This window comes from Chiroxiphia lanceolata, chromosome 6 (assembly GCF_009829145.1).
Source record: "Chiroxiphia lanceolata isolate bChiLan1 chromosome 6, bChiLan1.pri, whole genome shotgun sequence".
NCBI classification, from domain to species: Eukaryota; Metazoa; Chordata; class Aves; order Passeriformes; family Pipridae; genus Chiroxiphia; species Chiroxiphia lanceolata.
Window position 1 is genome coordinate 59655612 of NC_045642.1, and position 19711 is coordinate 59675322.

Sequence of the window (19711 nt, forward strand, 5' to 3'; positions counted from 1 at the left end):
TATATAATATATAATATATAATATATAATATATAATATATAATATATAATATATAATATATAATGTATATATATATATAATATATATAAAATGCATTGTTAGGATACTATTAAACTTACCCCTTGCACAGACAAGTGTTCAGAACTGGCCTGAGTGCTTGGTCTCTCCCTAAGCTGTGCTAATGCCTCCCACCTCCCTGTTCCTGCCCACCATCCACCTCCTGTGCACCAGGAGGAGTGTGAGCAGGGCACAGCAAGAGCACTCTGCCCTTCACCTTTGAGGAGGCCTTTTCCCTCCCATTTCAGTAACATTTGGCCAATTCTTCTCCTCTTCAGTCCACATACAGAGAAGGGAAAGTCATTCATCACAGAATCATAAATTGGTTTGAGTTGGAAGGGGTCTTTAAAGCTCATCTCATTCCAATCCCCCTGCCATGAGCAGGGACACCTTCCACTAGACCAGGTTGCTCAGAACCCCATCCAACCTGGCCTTGAACATTTCCAGGGATGGGACATGCACAGCTTCTGTGGGCAACCTGTTCCACCTCACCATCTTCACAGTAAAGAATTCTTTCCTTATATCTAATCTAAACCTACTCTCTTTCAGTTTGAAGCCATTTTTCCTTGTCCTATCACTCCAGGCCTTAGGAAAGGTCCCTCTCCAGCTCTCTTGTGGCCCCTTTAGGTACTGGAAGGAGCTCTAAGATTTCCATGGAGCTTTCTCTTCTCCAGGCTTAACAGCCCCAACTCTCAGCTTTTCCCCACAGAAGAGGTGCTCCAGCTTTCTGAGATCTTTGTGGCTTCCTTTGGACTTGCTCCAGCAGCTTCACATCCTTCTTATGTTTGGGCACTCCAAATCTGGACTCAGAACTCCAGGTGGAGTTTCTCCAGAGGGGGAGAATCCCCTCCCTGGACCTGCTACCCACTCTGCCTTTGATGCAGCCCAGAATACGATTGGTTTATGAGCCTTTCTGCTTCACACCTCTCCTCCCTTTTCATTTCAGTCAAGTCAGGAAGACAGCTCTGCACCAGCAGTGATGGAGCCAAGGCTGGACACTGCTTTACCTCCTGGTAGTGCATTTTAAGAGCCATTCCTTAAAGAGACTGCACTGCTGCTCCTTTCATTGTCTGTCTCCCAAATCCACCAGCACAGCTCGGCACTCCTTGTCAACTCCTGGTTTCACAGTGGGTATCACTGACCCACCAAATGGAGCTGCCACATCTTTCCTGAGTGGCCAGTGAATAGATCACACTCTCAGATCACTGCCTGGAAAGTCTGCATGGTATGTGGCTTAATTTTCTTTTCCATAATGTGAAATCCAATCTGAAATGCACAGATTAGTTTACTAATCTGTGTAAATCCTATTAATAGCACTTGTGCTGCTGCGCTCCCATTCACATTCTAACAAATCTGTTTGGACTGGCTTGGTTTTCCCTCATCTCCTGCAAGACCTTCACACCTGGTTGTGGTCACGTCTTCACAAAATAGCTGGCCACTAATGGAAACTTGAGCTTTACACTCATCTCTTGTATTTTAATTCGTGTCCCATGGTCCATCATGTTCTGGATCAAAGCATTAGTGCTGTAAATCAACATGGTGCCATCGAAGCTAAAGGGATTGTACAAAGGATTACACAGCTTCAGTGGGGAAGGGCACAGCCCCTCCTTTGCCCAAGCATCACTGGCTTCTGTCCCTGCTCCCACTGCTCCATGCCCCACAGAGCTCCCACTGGCACCACAGTGACTCCATCCTGCCCTGGGCACCTTGCCCAAAACTAGGCCCAAACACCAGCAAAGGACCTGCTTGAAAGAAGGAGGCAATGGACAGTCTCTGGAGACACTGGATGTGTTCACACCAGCCCCAAGCACATCCCCTTCTCACCTGTGGGTTTCAGGTGGCACACCCAGCACCAGGGCTTGTGACTGTCAGAAAGAGCATCCTTGCTGGCAGCTGGGTGGGCTGCAATAATTTCCCCTGAGCTCAGTGATGCCTCTCAAAGAAGGCACCCTCTGTTCTGCTACAGAATGAACCATTCTCTATTTGAAACAACAATATTTACTTTACCTATAGCGGACTCCAGTGGCTCCCTACATTGCAGTCGTGGTGAGAGGGGTCAGCACCAGGAGTGGCAGAGGAGGAGTGTGGGGCTTGCATGCCTGGCTCCAGCTTCCTGATCAAGCTGTGCATTAATAAGCTAATCCGTCTCCACACTGCTGTCCCCTGCACTTCATTTCACCACCATCCCAGAGTCCTTGTAACTGAGCTCCTTCCATCATGGCCACAGCCTCAGCCCATCCCACAGGACACCAGCTCCACGCTGAGCCAGGACCATGCTGTTTCCTTGGTGTAAAGAGTCCTCCATGACCTTGGACCTGGCTGGAATTTGCCAAAACCAGCCCTTGGGAAGGACTCTGAGCTGTTGTCACTCCTGACCTGTGCCCTTGCAGCCTTCCAGCACCTGCTGGTGCATCCCATACCACGTGCCAGGCAGGAGTGGATGGATGTGGGAGAAGAAACCCTGCCAGGCAAAAAGCTCCCCAGACTTACCAGCTGGGAAGTTTTAACAGAGAACAGGAGAACATGAGAACTCTCAGGTGACAAAGGGAAAAGATCTTCTCTAGATCGTGGAAAGGGAAGGGTTTGAGTTAAAACTCCATTTACACAACTCCACAGTAGGACAAACCCACTCCTGATCTCCCTGCCATCGGATCCCTGCTCCTTGCACAAGTCTGTTGTCTGTGTGATCCTCATCATCCAGCTCTTCAAAATTCCCAGGGCCAAGCAAGGCTCTGAAGTGCTTTCACTAACCTCAATAAAAAGGCTGGACCTGCAGTGGCAAGTCAGCTACAGAACAGCCCTGGATACATTTCCAATGGTTTTTCAACCAGAGGGTTAAAAGAATTATTAGCACAAAGGATTTGTGGCTCTTCTCTTTTCTTCCCCATAGCTGAACTGCATCTACTCCCCATCCAAAAGCATGTGGATTTTCTCTCCTCACTGTAGAAACTTTTCAAGGTCAATACAGCTTCCCTCTCACCTAGTTTTCCCTAAAATGGTTTTAATATTTTTTTATTATCTGAATAATTCCTGGTGGTTTACATGAATACTAACTCAGGAATTGTTTGTAATTCTTCAGTATCATGGAAGAAATGTTTTAAAAGCATTACCCACACTCAAGAAATTCTCCCCAAATTCTCTTTTACGAAAGGTTCTTACTTGTTACCTTTGTTAAAGCTTGCCTGTGAAGCAGCCATTTGTTTGTAGACCTTTAATCTCTTGGTAAAGGTGCCTGCTGTGAGATATTAAAATGCCACAGAGAAAGAAAAAACCCAAACATGAAAAAATAGAGGAATTTTTGGAGAGAGCCTACTGGCCAAATACAATATGTGGCCAGACAGAATCAGGAGCACTGGCTGCAGTACAAACCCGAGAGGCATCAGATGAACCGCCTCAGCCACAATGGTAATGGTTCACCAGAAAAAGGAATGTAGAAAACAAAATGGGGGGAAGATCCCCCCCCCTTCCTCCTCTGCCTTACCCCCAAAAGACTATCTGACTTGGCTGATACTTCCAGTGCATGCAAATGTGCCACTTGGGAAAGGCAAACAGGGACTTGCTCACTGACTGGGAATTTTGACTACAGTGTCATGCCTGCCCAACCCTGTGCAGGCAGACCTCAGGAAAAGTGATGCTTAAAATACTAAGGGTGAGAAGAGAGCAGGGGAACAGCCCTTCTCAACCCTTTGTACATTCACTGAGCTCCTTTGTAAAATTACCATGATTTCTATCACCTTTGCTGCAGAGTGTCAGGTACCGATGGCTGGAGACCTTGTTCCAACGTCCAGCTCGTGTGTACTCACAGCCAGCCTGTGCCCATCTGTCCCATGCCCGTTTTGTCCTTCCCCTTAAATAGCTCTTTCCCCTTGGACACAATTATAGGGGACAGTCACACTCCCTTCTCTCACCTCTGCCTTTACTGCACAGCCTAACCAAGCTGTGCTGGAAGTTGGCTTGCAAAGAGCTCCTTTGAGCTCCTTGTCCCGATGTCAAAACCTGTGTCACGTGCCATGATCAGCTGAGGCACAGCACACTCTGGAAGAGCCCTGCTGGTTTCGTACACCCAAGGAGCTCACAAGTCACCTTCTCCTCCCTGTTGCAAACAGTCCTTGAATGAACACACAGGAGAGTTCAGTTCACCATCTGCCAGGAGGGTTCGTCCAAAAGGTGAACTTAACTCACAGCTGCTTTTCAAACCCTGCCCAAGGATGGACTCAGGAACTCCAGCTGCTCATTCTCAGGCAGTATCAGGACTTTCTGCCCCTGCCTGTCCCCAGGAGAGGGTTGCTGCCTTGCTGTGGTCTTGGCAGAAGTAATGGTGTGTCCCTTCCACAGTCATCTCAGAGTGCGACCTACTGCCCTAATGTCCTCTGGAGCAGCAGGTGGCTTCAGCTGGAACATCAAGTGGTTGCTCATGCTTTAGCTGTGGGAGAACAGATCTTTGGGAAAGATAAGATGGACGGGATCTCATGAAGGCTAGGAGTGGGGCTAAAAGCCTGGATCACAGAGAACTTTTCAGCCTGGCTCATCTTAGATTTGGCTTCAGAAATTCAGGGTTCAATTTCTGCTGCAAAGTTTGGTGTTGATTCCTCGAACTCACCTGCAGCATCTCCTGCTTCCACCCAGCACTCGCCACAGTGTCAAGGGAATATCTGCATCGCCTGTTGTAAATGTGCTCTGGCAGCAGTGAGAGAGGAATTACTATACAATTTTGTCCACAACAGCCCTGCAAACTTCTTTTACACCTACTTGGAGTGTAAGTTTTCTGTCACAGAGCAGCCTCTCCTCTATCTCCAATGCTGAGTTGCACAGGACCCCACCTTTAGGGAAGCCTCCACGTGTCACTGTGGTAAAACTCCCTTTCAAATGAATTTTAATAGAAGTATTTGTATTTAATATTGGCTCCTGTGTAAAGGATCAAAGTCCTGGCCCTTGGTATCTCTCCATCCTCCATGAACAAACACAAGTAAGCTGCTAACACTCCTCAAAGCTGCATCCTGCAGCTCCTTGGTCCCGCTGAGGTCCATGTGCTTGGGAAGAAGATACAGGTGTGCCAGCAGTGGCCATGACCATGATGACTTTAAAGCAGGGGAATGCTTTGGAAAGTGAATGCCTTTCATAAAAATCCCCCAAATATTTCATTCTGTCCTCATGTTCAGCCAAACAGCCTCTCCAAGTACCCATCTACTGGAACTAATAATAAAGGTAAGTTTCTACTATCATGACCTTACCTCACTAAGTGTAACCCCACGTGCGTTCACAGATGTGCTTTGGGAGCTCTTCCATAAGTGGAATTGCTGGAAATCTCCCAGAATTGAAATTACTTCACTTGATATTTAAAGAGATGAGAAAAAAGGGAGCGGAGAGAAATACGGTCAGTAGATTAGACGCTGTCATCTGATCCACTCAAGGTACAAAGGACATTAAACAGAACTGAAACTCAAATTTAATGAAGCTGAGAGACACAAACTCGTGTGTAATTAGCTTGCAAGATTCAGTGCCACAGAGTATCATAGAGGCCAAGAGCCTGTCACCAAAAGTGTGGAAATATATATACATTTATATATATATATATATATATATATATACACATTTATATATATATGTATACATTTATACACACATACATATAAAAGTGTATATATATATATATGTATATATACACCTACATGTGAGCATGTAACTGTGTTCTCTCGGGGCTGAAAAGGACTTGACAACACCATTCAGTCTTTTCCCCAGATCCAAGACAAGATCAAATAGACGTCGGTATTTTCTGACAGATGTTTGTCTAGACATGTTTTTAACAGAGAATCTCCCACCTCCCGGGGCAATTTATTCCAATGCTTCCTTTTCTTCTTCAGCTTTCTCCACACACACACACACATATATTTATCTCAGAAGGTGAGCGGAGCAGCCTCTGATGACTTGCACATCAAAAGGCTTGTTAACTCATTTCTCATGGCAAGATCTTTCTTGTGAATGACGTACGAGCCCAGAAGATCCCATCGTGACCTGAGGTGACAGGCTGAGCTTGGGGGACCAGCAGATGGGTTAAGGAGGGGCAAATGGGAAAGGAGGGGGAAATTCAGTCCTTTCCTTATTAACCCATCAGATTTGTCTGCTGATAAAAGAGAGACCAACTTTGTATACTCCATTTTTAGGCTCAAACAATAAGCTCCTCTGTTTTTTTGATAAAATAAATACATTTTTGGCTTCCTCAGCAGCCACCTCAGAGGAGATGCTGTCCTGTCAAACTTAAGTAAGGCAAAGGAGGGGATGAGGAATGAGGCTGCGCAGCTGGAATATGTAAATGGCAGGACGGAGAGTAGCACTTTCCCAGCCACGCTGGATATCTATTACCTCCACTTTTGGACTGACAATGCACCAAATGTTTCATTGCCTGGGGCCTTACAAAGCTGACCGGCTTTTTTAGCTGAAAGCACTAATGTAGAAAGGCAATTGGGAATTAATTATTTAATGTGGTTCTTGTTGGTAGAAAGCTTCCACCCCTCCCGCATCTCAGCTACCATTATACATATGTTGCTTTTCTTCAGCCTACAGTGATTAGGCAGCAGCAGAAAATGACCGCTAAATCCTGTTCCCACTTGCAGTGAACTCCATTTAAATCGACAGATTTGCATTCAATAACCAAGGGCAGAGTTTAACCCCATGCTGGGAGAGCATCATTTGTGACAAAAACCATAAACAGATCTGTTTCCATTTCTGAAAATAAGCCATCTCATACCTCTGCTCCCAAGGTCTCTCTTTGATAGGCAGCAGAAGAGTACTGTTTAAAAATTAAAATCCATACGGGTAGCCCTATTAGGAAATCAGACTGAGCTCCCTTTAATGTGGCTGTTTGGATGCCTCACTGGAGCAGGCAGAAAGGTGTATCCCGAATCCACACCGCATGTTGGTTCAGCTCCAGCTTCTCCCGGATTCTCAAGATAAGCATCTATTTCATTTAGAGCCTTTTTAGTTATGACCTGTGAAGAAGCAAATGTCCTTTTGAAGATCTCCCTGCAACAGCTGCATGCCAGAGAGTCCCGGCCAAGTTACTTGAAGAGCTTAAGGATCAGGCCCCAAGTCTTTAAAAAATAAAGTGCAAAATAAGGTTCTGCAGCAGGGCTGAGAAGGGGCATGAACTTACCTGTCACCCATCGTACATGAGAAATTGGTAACTTCTTCCCCACAGTCATCACCTCTGGAATCATTCCGGAGGAAGCTCGGACAGGAGCCCACTAAAATTCAATGTAGTGAATTAAACTGGGAATTAATTTATTGCAATATGTCATATTTTTCCAAACACAAAATATACTGGGCTAGCTTTTTTTTTTTTTTTTTTTGGCTCTTCAGATGAAAGAAATATGGCTGTACAGATGTGCTTTTCTGAGTTCCAGTGGCATGAAACCTGAAATGCCCCAGCAAGTTTCAGGAGCGAGAAGTTTTGATCACCATGGAAGCACAACACTTTTGAAGGTCTATGAAATTATACACCCAGGTCTGAAGAAAGGGTAAACTTATCTGTCTGGGCAGATCTGCCGATAAACAGAGACAACTCATTTTCTTCTGGAAAGCTGCATTCTACGTTGTTTGAAAAAATAATCAGCTGTTCAAGACAGGTTTATGCTGGGAAGGGAAAGGACAAAAAAAAAAAAAAAAAAAGCAGTGCTGGGAGAGACTTTCCGGAAGGGAAAAGGAAAGGCAGTGTGAAAGTATTCCCATCAGTTAAGTGATTCCCTGCAAATTCAGGAGGTGGAAGAGATGATGAGCTGAGCATCTCTCAGGGCCAGACAGAGCAAGGCTGGCGACGACAGAGGCATATGGAGACCCACCCAGAGCGCAGACAGAGCGGAGGACCCCCAGACCTCGGCTTACGCAAGGTGACCTTTCCCCTCTCTAAAATTTCAAAGCTGGCGTTGCCGGCGCTGAACAGACTGTGTGCCATATGTAACATGACCTCAGCTCTGCTCTGCCAAGCCACTGATGGCATCACTAATGAGAGGTGAAAGGTCCCCTCCTTGCAGCTCACTCGGAAACCCACCGAGGCGGCGGGTGCAGGACGGGCCCCCCAACCCTGTAGCCCTGCAGGCAGACAGTCACTGTCCCCCTGACCCCACATCCCTGCAGGCAGGGGCCTGCTGCCCCCCAGCTCCATATCCCCCTGGGCAGGTGCCCACTCATCCATCACAGGCAAACACACTCATACAAGGGGTTGACGGTGCCTCTTCCCTTGGCCCAGCCGAAACTGGCACAGTCCTCCAGCAATGGAAATATTTGTTCAGTACCCAAATGCAAAGCAGGTAGGCAAAGAGAGCCCTGGATGTAAATCCTGTCCCTGGTCCAGCTGCCACCCTTCCAGCCACCGGGCAGCACCTTGCTCTGAGCATGAATCATGACTGGGCATTGACTGGGTGGGGAGAAGGATTCGGGCTTGAGGATGATGTGAAAGGAGGGGGTCCTTGGGCTGCCCTCCTCAAGCCAGGAAGAGCCTGAAATTTAACTTATTTTCTTTTCCAGCATTTTGCACTAAACCTGTTGCAGTGTCTTGCACAAAAAAAAAATCCAAAACCACCTCATTTCCCCCCACAACCTTTTTTTTCCTTCCTTTTTTTAGTAAGGGGGTTTAGGTTCTTTTTGCAGTTTTCCCGGTGTCCAGCGCCCCCCTGCCCCAGCCATCACCTAAAAAAGGGAGAGATGGGACCCGCCCACTCTCCACTCCTGAGCACCCTTCTTCCTGCCCCGGACACACGTGGGGATGATCCATGTGCTCCTGGGTGGGTGTCACGGGTGTGGGGTTCACGCGTGTTGGGGGGGGGTGGACACGCGGGTGGACACCTGGACACAGGGCTGTGGGAGCGTTCACATGGCTCGGTGTGTGCTCACACGGGTGCCTGCCCACAGGTGAGGGCAGGCAGGGATGTCTGTGCCACATGAGGAGCTGTACACGCAGGAGGGTGTGCATTCGGGGGCGAGGGGGGGAATGTCCGCACACGTGGGTAGGGGAGTGCACACAGGTGGATTTTGGGGTGTCGGCACCCCGGGGAGGGTCACAGGTGTGTGTGTGCACATCGGTGGTGAGCACACATGGGTATTTGTGGGCGCTGGGGTGCTACCCGTGGGGTGTCTGGGTGCACAAGGGTGGGTGTTACAGCGCGGGCTTGGCATGGGTGGCCCTGCACCCCCATTCCAGCCCCGGGACCCCGGCGGGACGGGGCTGGAGCAGCCCCTCCTGGAGCTGAGAAGGCGCCCGTAGTTTTTTTCGCTTTCGCAAGTGACTCATTCCTGGCAGATGTGGCACCGCTGAGGTGCAGTGAGGACCCACCCACGCACCCAGTGCTTATATTCCAATCCCCCCCGCGACCGTGCTCCTGCCTCCCCACAGAGGGCCAAACCCCGCGGGGAAGGGGCTGGCTTTACCCCTCGCTGATTTTCTGCCGGGGATTCATTTTTACATCGCATCCGGCGCTGAGAAATTAAATTATTCGTTTCAAATACTTATTCCAACCCCCCCCTTCCAGCACACCCTCCTCTCACAGGGGGGCAGACGAAGGTACCCACACGTGTCGGTTTGCGCTGGGACATATCCTACTGCCGGCCGCGGAGTGGTTGCGGAGGGGCAACAGGGACGTGTTTTTCTTTCACGGAGGAGGCACATCTCGGGGGAACATCCTGCCGGTTGCGGGGAAGCAGCGCTCGAACCCGCGGCAGCCCCGCGCCTGGTTTGGCCGCAGCCGAATTCCAGCTGCACTATCTTACTTTAAAAAAAAAAAAAAATAAAAATAAATAAAATAATAAAAAAAATAAAGCTGCAGAAGTTGCAACTACCATTGTCTCGGGTACCGGCAGATGCCATTACGCCGAGAAACGAGAGGAAAACACCGTCGCGACAAACGCGAACCGCCGCGCTGATACCGCGCGGGTCCCTGCGCGCCCGCGGGAGGCTCCCAGCCCCTCCTGGAGTGGGAATCCCACCTCCCGCCGTGGGACTGCCACCCCCCGTGGGGGAGGGGGTGCAGACCCGCCCGGCAGCGCTGAGGGGCTTCGAGGAGGTGTGAGCAGCTGAGGATGCAGCGGGTGGGGGTCCCCCCCTCTGCGTGGGGGGACTGCCACTGACGGGGGGAGCTGCGCACTCTGGGGCGTGTGGGCACTCGGGGGTCGTGTCGCGGACACGGACACGCGGGGGAGATGCAGCCCAGCCAGTGCCGGCTGGAAGACGAGCCGGCAGGCTTCTGTGCTGAAAAGGAGTTAAATCCCGCCGTTGTCCTTTGATTTAGGAAATGGCTCATCCAATTCAGTTCCAGATTATTCAGGGGCAGGCTGCCTCGCTCGCTCCCTCTCTCCCCACACCAGCCCAAACATCTTGAAGTAATCAGCAGCTGAGAACGGAGACGTCCCCCTGGCATCTCAGGTTAAAGAAGGAGGTCCAGGAAAATGTGGTAGAGCCATTACAAGAAACCTGAGATGCATTCATCAGAGACTCCAATTGCCATCGCATTAGGATTGATTAGAGACCAGCAGTACCGTAATGACCCGGAAAGCGGGGCATACGGGGATTATTAATATCAGACTTCTCAAAAAAAAAAAAAAAAAAAAAAAAGGAGGGAGGGAAAAAAAAAAGGAGGAAAAGAGGGAAGGAGGAGGAGGGAAAATGAGGGAAAATTTAAAAAACAAAAGCGCATCTCCGGGCTCCTGCTCGGATGCAGACTTACCTGAGAGCACAGGCACCGGCTAGCCTCAAGGACGAGAATTTATCTAACTTCTAGGAAAGAAAAAGCAAACAAATATGGGGGAAAACCGCACCTCTGGGCACCCTGAAATCGCCCTCCTCCGTGTACGGCTCGCACAGAGACTCCCAACTCCGCGGCCTCGGGGCCGGACGGGCCGCGGTTCGGGGGTCCCAGCCGGGGGCTCCCCCACCGAGGCCAAAGGACGCCGGTCCCCGGGCTGGCGACAGCAAGGACAAGTTAAGGAGCCACCAGAGAGGGGCAAGGAGACCTCGATGGCTCGTCTCCTTCTCAGTTCCCTGCGCCAAAACAAATCAGCCCCTCCTGGTCTCGGTTTAAATGTAGCTCACTGGATAATTAACTCCATCTTTCCAGCCCTGCTTTAACTGTTTATTTAGTGTCACCCCGTATTACCATCACTAGCACTTTCCTCTGAACAGGAGGAGCTGGAGGGTTTCACCTCCCAAAAGGAAATTTTTCGTAGCTTAAAAGAATCAGCATCCAGGAGGTACATTAGCAAAGAGAATAGAGGGGGACAGGGACTGGGGGTCCTATGGGAAAAGCAGGAGAAAATAAGGGTGGAGGGGGGACAGGGACAGAAAGACGTATCGGCCCTCGGAGAGAAAAAAAAAAAAAAAAACAACAACGCGTGATCACCTCTAATCCTTTGAAAAATGTCCCGGTAAGTGCGCGAAGAAAGAGCCCTTTGTGCCCTGGGGATCGGCCACGCCGGGAAGGCCTTATCCTTATCCTCATCCTGCCCCACCATCCCGGCCCGGCCCTGCCCTCCTCCGGCAGCCCCGGCCGGGCCTGACCCCGCCGGGTGCGGGGGGACCCCCGCGTCGGGCACCCCCGGGGCGCAGGGCCCGGGGCCCGGGGGGCCCGGGCAGGGACGCGGCCCCCGCCCCGCGGACACCGGCTTTGTTTTTACAGGTGTCGGGAGGGCAATTTACTAACAAGTAATTAAAGGTCGCACCGGTTTGCAGGCGCGCCGGGCCAGAGGCTCCTGCGAGAGAAGAGCGGTGCATATGGAGAGGGGTTTGTCCTTCCTCATTAAAAAATAGAATAATAAAGGGGGGGGGGGGGGAAGAGAGGGAGAGAAAGAAAATACAAATCCTTTATTGTTGGGGAATAAGCCGGGAAGCTGGCTGTCTCCCTGTGCCTCGCATTCGGCAGGGAAGGCGGCGCGGATCCGGTATCACGTTGCAGATCCTCACTCGAGATAACGAAATGCGATCTATTTTTCAGAACAGCAAGTGGATGGGAAAGGAGCCTCTACAACACAAACCTCATTGACTTAATGGGTCGGTTTTGGATTTCGCCTTCGAAAGGTTCGGCAAGCGGCAAGCGGCAGCGTTGTGTTTCTGCCCCGCCGGCTTCCAGCCTTCAGCCCCGGTTCCTCATCCCGACGAGACGTGGCTTCAAAAAAAAAACAAAAAAAAAAAACAAAACCATTGCTGGTTTTATTTTGTTGCTCTATTTGTTTCCTTCAGACCCTCACACTTAAAGAAAAAAAAAATAAAATTTATTTTTGCTTGGGGAAGAGCTTTATTTCTAAGTTCGTGGCTACAGGGGGGATGTATTCGGGTTGTTTTTTCCTGATTTGTTTTGGCTTTCTGTCGAAATCGAGGAAAAGCCGCAGAGCGTTGCATGGGCTGCATCTTCATCCCCGCTTCGCGCTGTATAACGCCACATCGAATAAACAAGGGAAGAGATGAATTTCCCGCACAAACAGAGCCGATGGTTGCCCGGGCAAGGGGGGCGAGGAGCGGAGGGCCCCTCGTCCGACCGCCGCCTCTCCGCGGGCGCGGAGCGGGCAGGCCCCGACGGCGGGGGACAGCTCTGGGGGGCTCTGCCCGAGCGGGGAGCGGGGTGATGCTGCCGGGGTGATGCTGCCGGGCTGCTCCTGCTCCACCGGGAAAGGAAGGACCGAGAGCGGCCGGCGGCAGCTCCGTGCCGTTGTGTTGTTCGGTAGCTTTATCCTCATTTGCATCCGCCTTGTTTATATTTTTATTTTTGTTTTTTTGAGCGGCTCGAAACTATTTTTTCTCTGGGTGGTTTTCAAGGGTTAAATGGGATGGGGTGTTCTGGGAATACATGTACCTCTTTCCGCGATTTAAAATGAAAGGTTCCCAATTTTTCGAAAAACCAACCCCGGGCCACAACGAACATTGATGCTGAGCGGTTCTCGCCTGCAGTAACTCCCAGGTAGACCCCGGCGGGTCAGTCCCCTCCTTGTGTGAATTTTGATGAGACGGAAGAATAAAGTCCCGCTCGGGAATCGCGAGGATGCCTCGGCTCAGCCCTCGCCCTTCCCTATCAGCAGTTCCGCCGGCCACATTAGGATAATTTGCTTATTCCCAGTAAGAGCGGTGTTTGTTTTGGTCGGCCTTTTAAAGGAGGGGGGAAAAAAAGAAAAAAAAAAGAAAGAAAAAAATAAGAGAAGAAACGTGAGGGCAAGAAAAAGCCGCTCTCGTTAAAATGGCCAGGGGCTTTCTCAGCCCCGAGTTGCATTTCTCTCCTCATCCAGACGTTACAAACCCTCAGATCTGTGCTCTTCCCGAAGTGAGCACCTTATTAGAAAGAAGAAAATAAAGTAAAAAATTAATAACAATAGACAGGAGCGATGGAGGTGCCCACCCCCAGGCTGGGCAGGGCGCTGCTCCTCCAGGACGCGGCCGCGGGCGAGCCCATGCCTTATAATTCTGCGCACTTGCTCCAGACTTTAGGGTATTAGTTGATTTTAGAGCCGGGTTTAAGGCTTCGTTCCGGTCCCCACACAGCTGCCTTGTCAATAAGGATCTGTTCCAAGCAGACATTCCTTCTGGGAGGACATTGCAGCTCTTTAAGACTTCATCTGCAACATCATAAGTACTAAAATAAAATGGCAAGGGAAAATTACCAGACACATGGTCATGGGATATGGAAGAGCCCTGACTCCAGCGGACATAGTACAGTCGCTGTACAGACTGGGTGGCAAGGGCTTAATTTAAACAGCCCCGAGACGAGAAATACGTGGGAAAAACAACAATCTGGATTTAGGAAAATGTCGGGACCGGCCTTTCCCATGTCGTATCGCGGGCAGAGGCTGCGGACTGGGAGCGGGCAGCGGGAGAGCCGCCGGCCCCGGCTCCGAGCCCTGCGGTTCCCCGGCTGTGAACGGGCTCCTCTTCACTTGGAGCATTAAACTCAAATAAATCCGACTTGGAAGGTCAAATAAATCCGACTGTCTTTAGTGAGGACAAACAAGTTTTAAAGAGCCCCGCGATGGCTCTTGGCACCCGCGGAGCGAACTCATTCTTGAATCCAAAGCGTTCTGGAGTGTGCTGAAAATACGGGTTTCGTCTTATCTAATCAAAGATAAATACATCCATAAAGGCACCCCCTGCCCCCCCGCGCCCTGCCCTTATCTCACCGCATTGTCCTCACCTCCCTGCTGACAATAGATTATCTTTGCTTAGGGAGCCTAATTGTTTTCTAATTTTTCAAATAATTGCTTTTGAGTGAGGTGTGCAAATGAGGATTAGGCTAATTAAAGCGCCGCCGGTGGGTACAGCGCCGCTGCCCGCCGCCCGCACGGGGCTGCCCCGACCCGTCGGGACCCCCCCGAGGGGAACTGGGCAAAGCTGGGGTAGGAAGGGGCGTACGGGTCCCCGCGTGTTATTTAGCCATTCGCCAAACCATTATTTATTCATCCTCAGCACTAAGGTAATTAAATACGGGCTGGCTTGGCAGGGGACGGCCAGCGACCGGGGGGGCGGAGCGGGGGGGGACACACACAGGAGTTTTGGGGTGGAAAAAAAAAAAGATGCAAGAAAGAAAGAAAGCAAGCAAAAAAGAAAGAGAAGCAGAGCCCGCGGGAGCGGTTTCCCCGGGGATGCGCCCGGGGGCGCGGGCGGCGGGGCCGCACCCGCGCAGAGGCGGCGGCGGGACGCGCAGCCGCGGCCGGGGCCGTGTCCGGGGCCGTGTCCCCGCCGCCAGGCCCCGCCCGCCCGTGCCGAGGCTCTGCCCGCCGGGCCGGGCTGGGCTGGGCTGGGCTGGGCTGTCCGGGCTGGGCCGGGCCGGGCCGGGGGTGCCCAATCAGCGCGGCGCGGGGGCTCGGGCGCTTTAAGCGCGGCGGCGGCGGAGCGGGGACAAAGTCCCCCCGGCGGCGCGACGAGCATCCCCGCTCAGCCTGAACACACCGCCCCCGGCTGCCGCAGCGCCTCCCCACTCTGGGACCGCCACCGGGACCGGCACCGGGATCGGGATCAGCACCGGGCCCGGGCCCGGCGGGCGCCTCCCCCGCGCCCCTCCGCCGTCGCGCTCCCGCGGAGTGCCCTCCTCCTCTTCCTCCTCTTCCTCCTCCTCCTCGTCCTCCTGCGGCCGCCGCCGCGCTCGGCCATGTCGATGCTGCCGTCGTTTGGCTTCACGCAGGAGCAGGTCGCCTGCGTCTGCGAGGTGCTGCAGCAAGGGGGGAACCTGGAGAGGCTGGGCCGGTTCCTCTGGTCGCTGCCGGCCTGCGACCACCTGCACAAGAACGAGAGCGTCCTCAAGGCCAAGGCGGTGGTGGCCTTCCACCGCGGCAACTTCCGCGAGCTCTACAAGATCCTGGAGAGCCACCAGTTCTCCCCCCACAATCACCCCAAGCTGCAGCAGCTCTGGCTGAAGGCGCACTACGTGGAAGCCGAGAAGCTGCGGGGCAGACCCTTGGGCGCCGTCGGCAAATACCGCGTCCGCCGAAAATTCCCTCTGCCCCGCACCATCTGGGACGGCGAGGAAACCAGTTACTGCTTCAAGGAGAAATCCCGGGGCGTGCTGCGGGAATGGTACGCCCACAACCCCTACCCGTCCCCCCGGGAGAAGCGGGAGTTGGCGGAAGCCACCGGTCTCACCACCACCCAGGTCAGCAACTGGTTCAAGAACAGGAGGCAACGGGACCGAGCGGCGGAGGCGAAGGAAAGGTACGTGCCACCCCCCATCCACTCCATCTCCCCCTCTTCTCCCTGCTCCACCCTGCGGGGGTCGGTTGGGAACCCCGGGAGCGCGGCGAGTACCCGGCGGTGGATGGGATGGGAGCGACGAAAACACACGGTTCCCTCCAAATCCCATTTTTTAAAATCATAAACCGTGTTGCGTCTCTCCTTCTGTGGAAACCCAAGTGGGCTTTCCACTCGAGATCAACCCGACCCCACCTGCCCGGGGGGAACAAACGAGGCTTTCACCGTCCTCTCCAGGCCGCTCCACCGCCTTTGTTTGCCGCCTGCTGCCCCGAGCAAACCGGGAGCGATGCCGTCCCGGAGCCTCCGGGGAAGCGGTCGGGATGCCGGGTCGGGCATTGCCGGGGATCGGTCAGGGTAGCTCCGAAGCCCGGAGGAGGAGAGAGATGCAGCTCCGGGATGGAGAGGTGGGGGTGGATCGGAGGGATGACCGGGATGGGGACACGCTGGCCCGGCCGCGCCGCCGCTCCGTACCGAGGCCACCTCGGGAGGCGCCGGGGTGGCCTCGTAGTGAGGCGGCAGCTTGGCCCGGAGAAACGAGTGCCACGGAGGGCATCGCCTTCAGCACCTCCCCTCGAGCCTCCAGGAGAAAATCTCGCACCCTGCTCGTCTCCCGGCCGCACTTTCATTTTTAATTAAAAGAAAGAAAAATCTCCTCTCAAAAAAAATCCCCTCCCTCCAGTTTTTTTCTTCCTCACCTAAATTACCGGGCTGTGCGGGGTACGCTTATGTAAAGAAGGGGTAAAAGAAATGGGGATGATCCGTTATGAAAATATTAGGATTTTTTTTCCCCCCGCTGGAGAAGCATGTGCTCCCACGCTGGAATTAAATACGAAGGATTTAAGGGGGACATTAGCACAATGCCCATCCCCGCCGTCTCCCGCCCACCCTGACATCCCCGTTGTGGGATTTTTTTTTTTCTTACCTTTCTGCAGGGAGAACACGGAAAACAACAACGCGGCCACCAACAAACCAAACCAACTCTCACCTCTGGATGGGAGCAAACCCCTCATGTCCAGCTCCGAGGAAGAGTTTTCTCCTCCCCAAAGTCCGGATCAGAACTCGGTCCTGCTCTTGCAGGGGAACCTCAGCCACGCCAGGAGCTCCGGCTATTCCCTGAGCGGTTTAGCCACATCCCAGACCCCTCACAGCCTCCAAGGCCACCAGCTCCAGGACTCGCTGCTGGGACCCCTCACGTCCAGCCTGGTGGATCTGGGATCCTAAAGGCCCTCGGTGAACGGCCGGAGGATCAGGAGAGGAGGTTCTGCTCGGGGACAGAGGCTCTGGGTTGTACATAGAGGACAGCACCCGGTTTTACAGCTCACCCGCTGATTCTTAACGGGACTCTCGGCTCTTTTCACACAACCCCACATCGGCTCCTGCTCCAGTTCCCCCCTCCCCCAGCATCTCCCACAATCACCACACGATTTTTTTATTATTATTATTTTTTTCCACGTAGCCAAACGAAAAGAGCGGAAATAACCCTCGTCAGCCCTTCGAGTACAAACAAGTTGATCCCAACGGTAATTACAAAAAAAAAAAAAAAAAAAAAAAAGAAAAAAGAGAGAGAGAAAAAAAAAGGAAATAGAAAACGTAACCCCAGCTGGATCCGATTCCACCCAAACAAATCCCAGCGCGCGGTGGGGCAGGGGCGGCCAGCACATCCCTGCTGCTACCCGGCCGGATCCCCGAGGAGCTGAGACAGGGGGACAGAGGGAGCGAACCGCTGTACTGAGCCCTGTGTCGGAGTGGGAGGAGGAAGGGGAAGTTACGTTTACATTTTTTATTTAGCTTTACCAGAAAGATTTCGATGTAGTTTAAGTTTAAAAAAAAAAAAAAAAAAAAAGAGTGAAAAAAATCAAAAGCTTCAGTATTAGAGTTTTACCAAGTGCCTGTGTCTGAGTGCGGCCGTGCGATGCAGTTACTGAGTGGGCTCTTGTGGGCCCACGTCCCCAGCTTCCTCCTTGGTGGTGAAATGCAACAATGTGGCTAAAAATTAGGAGAATGATAGTAATAATAAAAGTCGACGGCCGTTTCCTCCTAAACGAGTATCCCCCGGGCTGCTCCGCCAGCTCCCCGTTGCCTTCTCCCGTCTGTCCCCGCTCGCCGCTTCCCTCCTCCGGCTTGCAGAGAGCCCGCGGATGACGCTGCCTGTCTCGAGTATTTGTTACCAAAAATCGCATGTGCTTTCAGGTTTATTTTCTATTGTACCTAAACAGTCTAAATTAAACAACGCTGATGGCAGAACATCCAGGCTGCGCTTTTCTTTGCAGGATTTCTTTGCTCGTGCCCCTCTGCCCACCCTTACGCTCCTCCCCACGGGCTGCAGCGGAGGTGCTTCGGGGCTGCGGGGAAGCCGGTTCTTTCCTAACCGAGGAAGGACGGGGAGAGGGGGCCCGCCTTGCCTGGAATAATCCCGTGGGAGTCGGGCTCCCGGCCGGGAGGGAGCGGCTCTCCCCCACCGCCCGCCCCGTCGGGGCCTCGCTGATGCCGGTCCCCCCGTTAGCGTTTTGCATCATTAAGTGCGTGTTTATTTAAGTCGCTGCCGTGTTTGTGCTCGGGGTCTTGGGCCATGGAGAAATGTCACCCTCTGCAGGAGGGTCTTGCCCGGCCGGAGCGCTCCGCGTGTCTCCCGCTCAATCCCCGGTGGATCCGCCGGCCTTGGCACAAGGACACGATTTAGAGCCCCCCGTGGGGCTCCCACCCGCGCCCAGACGGGGTGGCGGATCCGTGCCCACCCCTCGCCCTGCGGGGGAGCCGGGGCGCGGTGCCCGGGCTGCTGGGATGGTTTCCCTTCTCCCTCTGGATGGGCACCGGCCGCCCCCTCGGGAAACCTGGCCCAGATCCCGTCTGCCTTCCTGCGCCCACGACCCTTTGCGGGGCCATAGCCGGGGCAGTGGGGGATCACTCGCCCGGGCGGGGCACAGCGTGGCTCCGTGGGAACAGCTCGGAGGGCTCAAATCCCGCGTAGGGACGCGCAAACCGCGCGGGTGGACGCGCAGCTGCTTGTCTGCGCGCATCTGCGGCCGCGGGCGGAGAGGGGCAAGAACAGACGTTGTGGAGGGAGCATGGAACCCCCTTCTTCGTGTGCAGCGCCCCCGACTCCGGGTACCCGGGTCGGGAGGGTGACCGGGAGCGAATCTCGCTCCGCGCCCCGCCCGGACCTTAGAGGACGGGAGGGGTGGGTCCTTGCCCCCTGGTCCAGGATCGTCCTCTTCGCCCTTCCCGAGGACCCTCATCGCTCTTCCCGGGGGACTCGTCCAGCCCCGCCATGATCCGTCACAGAGCAGTGCAGCCGCTCCCAACCCCTAGGGCAGAAAGGGGAGAAACCCCCTGGACACGAACGAGGTTTTCCGGGTGAGCAACTGTGGGCTCTGTGCCCCAGCTCCGTTTTTTCTTCCCAAACCACGGGCTCATTGAAGAGGAAGAATAAATATTGCCCGAGGCTCCAGCCCTGCGCGGCGGGAAAGCCAAGCAGGGACTCAAAATCCAGGGGTTATTTTCAAAGCAAACAACGCAGAGGCGCTTCCTGAGCACAGGCAGCGGCAGGGCTGACTGTCGGAGGGTGAGTGGGATCTGCCAGGGGATGCCCCCCTTGACTGAGTTCCCCTTTCCAGCGCACATCTCCGGGCCGGGGGTGCTCTCAGGCCCGACGGCAGCGGAGCGGGACCGCACACGCCGTGCCCCGCCGCCCCCGGCCGGAGAGCCCTACCCACTCCCCGACCCTCCATTTCCCCAAAAAGGAGAGGGACGAGGTTGCCAACAGGCGGACGGCGGCAATGAGGGATGGAGGGTGCTGAGGGCACCTCCCTGGAAACAACTCCCCGGCCGACAGGAAGGTAGGAGCAGGAAGGCACTGGAGCCGAGCCAGGCGCAGGTTGCTGAGCTCTTCTCGATTAGGCTTGACCTCGCAGCAAGCTTCTCACAGCAGAGCCAGCCTGGGGAGGC

General features: G+C 53.4%; 1 protein-coding gene and 1 long non-coding RNA gene across 2 annotated transcripts; one reads left to right on the top strand and one right to left on the bottom strand.

Moving 5' to 3' along the window:
• Positions 1–5365: 5365 nt before the first annotated feature.
• On the bottom strand, positions 5366–10884 carry LOC116788473. The gene is made up of 3 exons (XR_004357644.1): positions 10770–10884; positions 7208–7298; positions 5366–5385 (listed from the first exon to the last, which is right to left on the bottom strand). It is a non-coding gene; the product is annotated as an uncharacterized LOC116788473 (long non-coding RNA).
• Positions 10885–15167: 4283 nt separating this feature from the next.
• SIX1 (SIX homeobox 1) lies at positions 15168–17587 on the top strand. Its single transcript, XM_032690815.1, has 2 exons — positions 15168–15727; positions 16699–17587. Exons 1-2 carry the CDS (start codon positions 15168–15170, stop codon positions 16985–16987), a joined length of 849 nt encoding a protein of 282 aa, XP_032546706.1. The 3' UTR covers positions 16988–17587.
• Positions 17588–19711: the final 2124 nt, after the last annotated feature.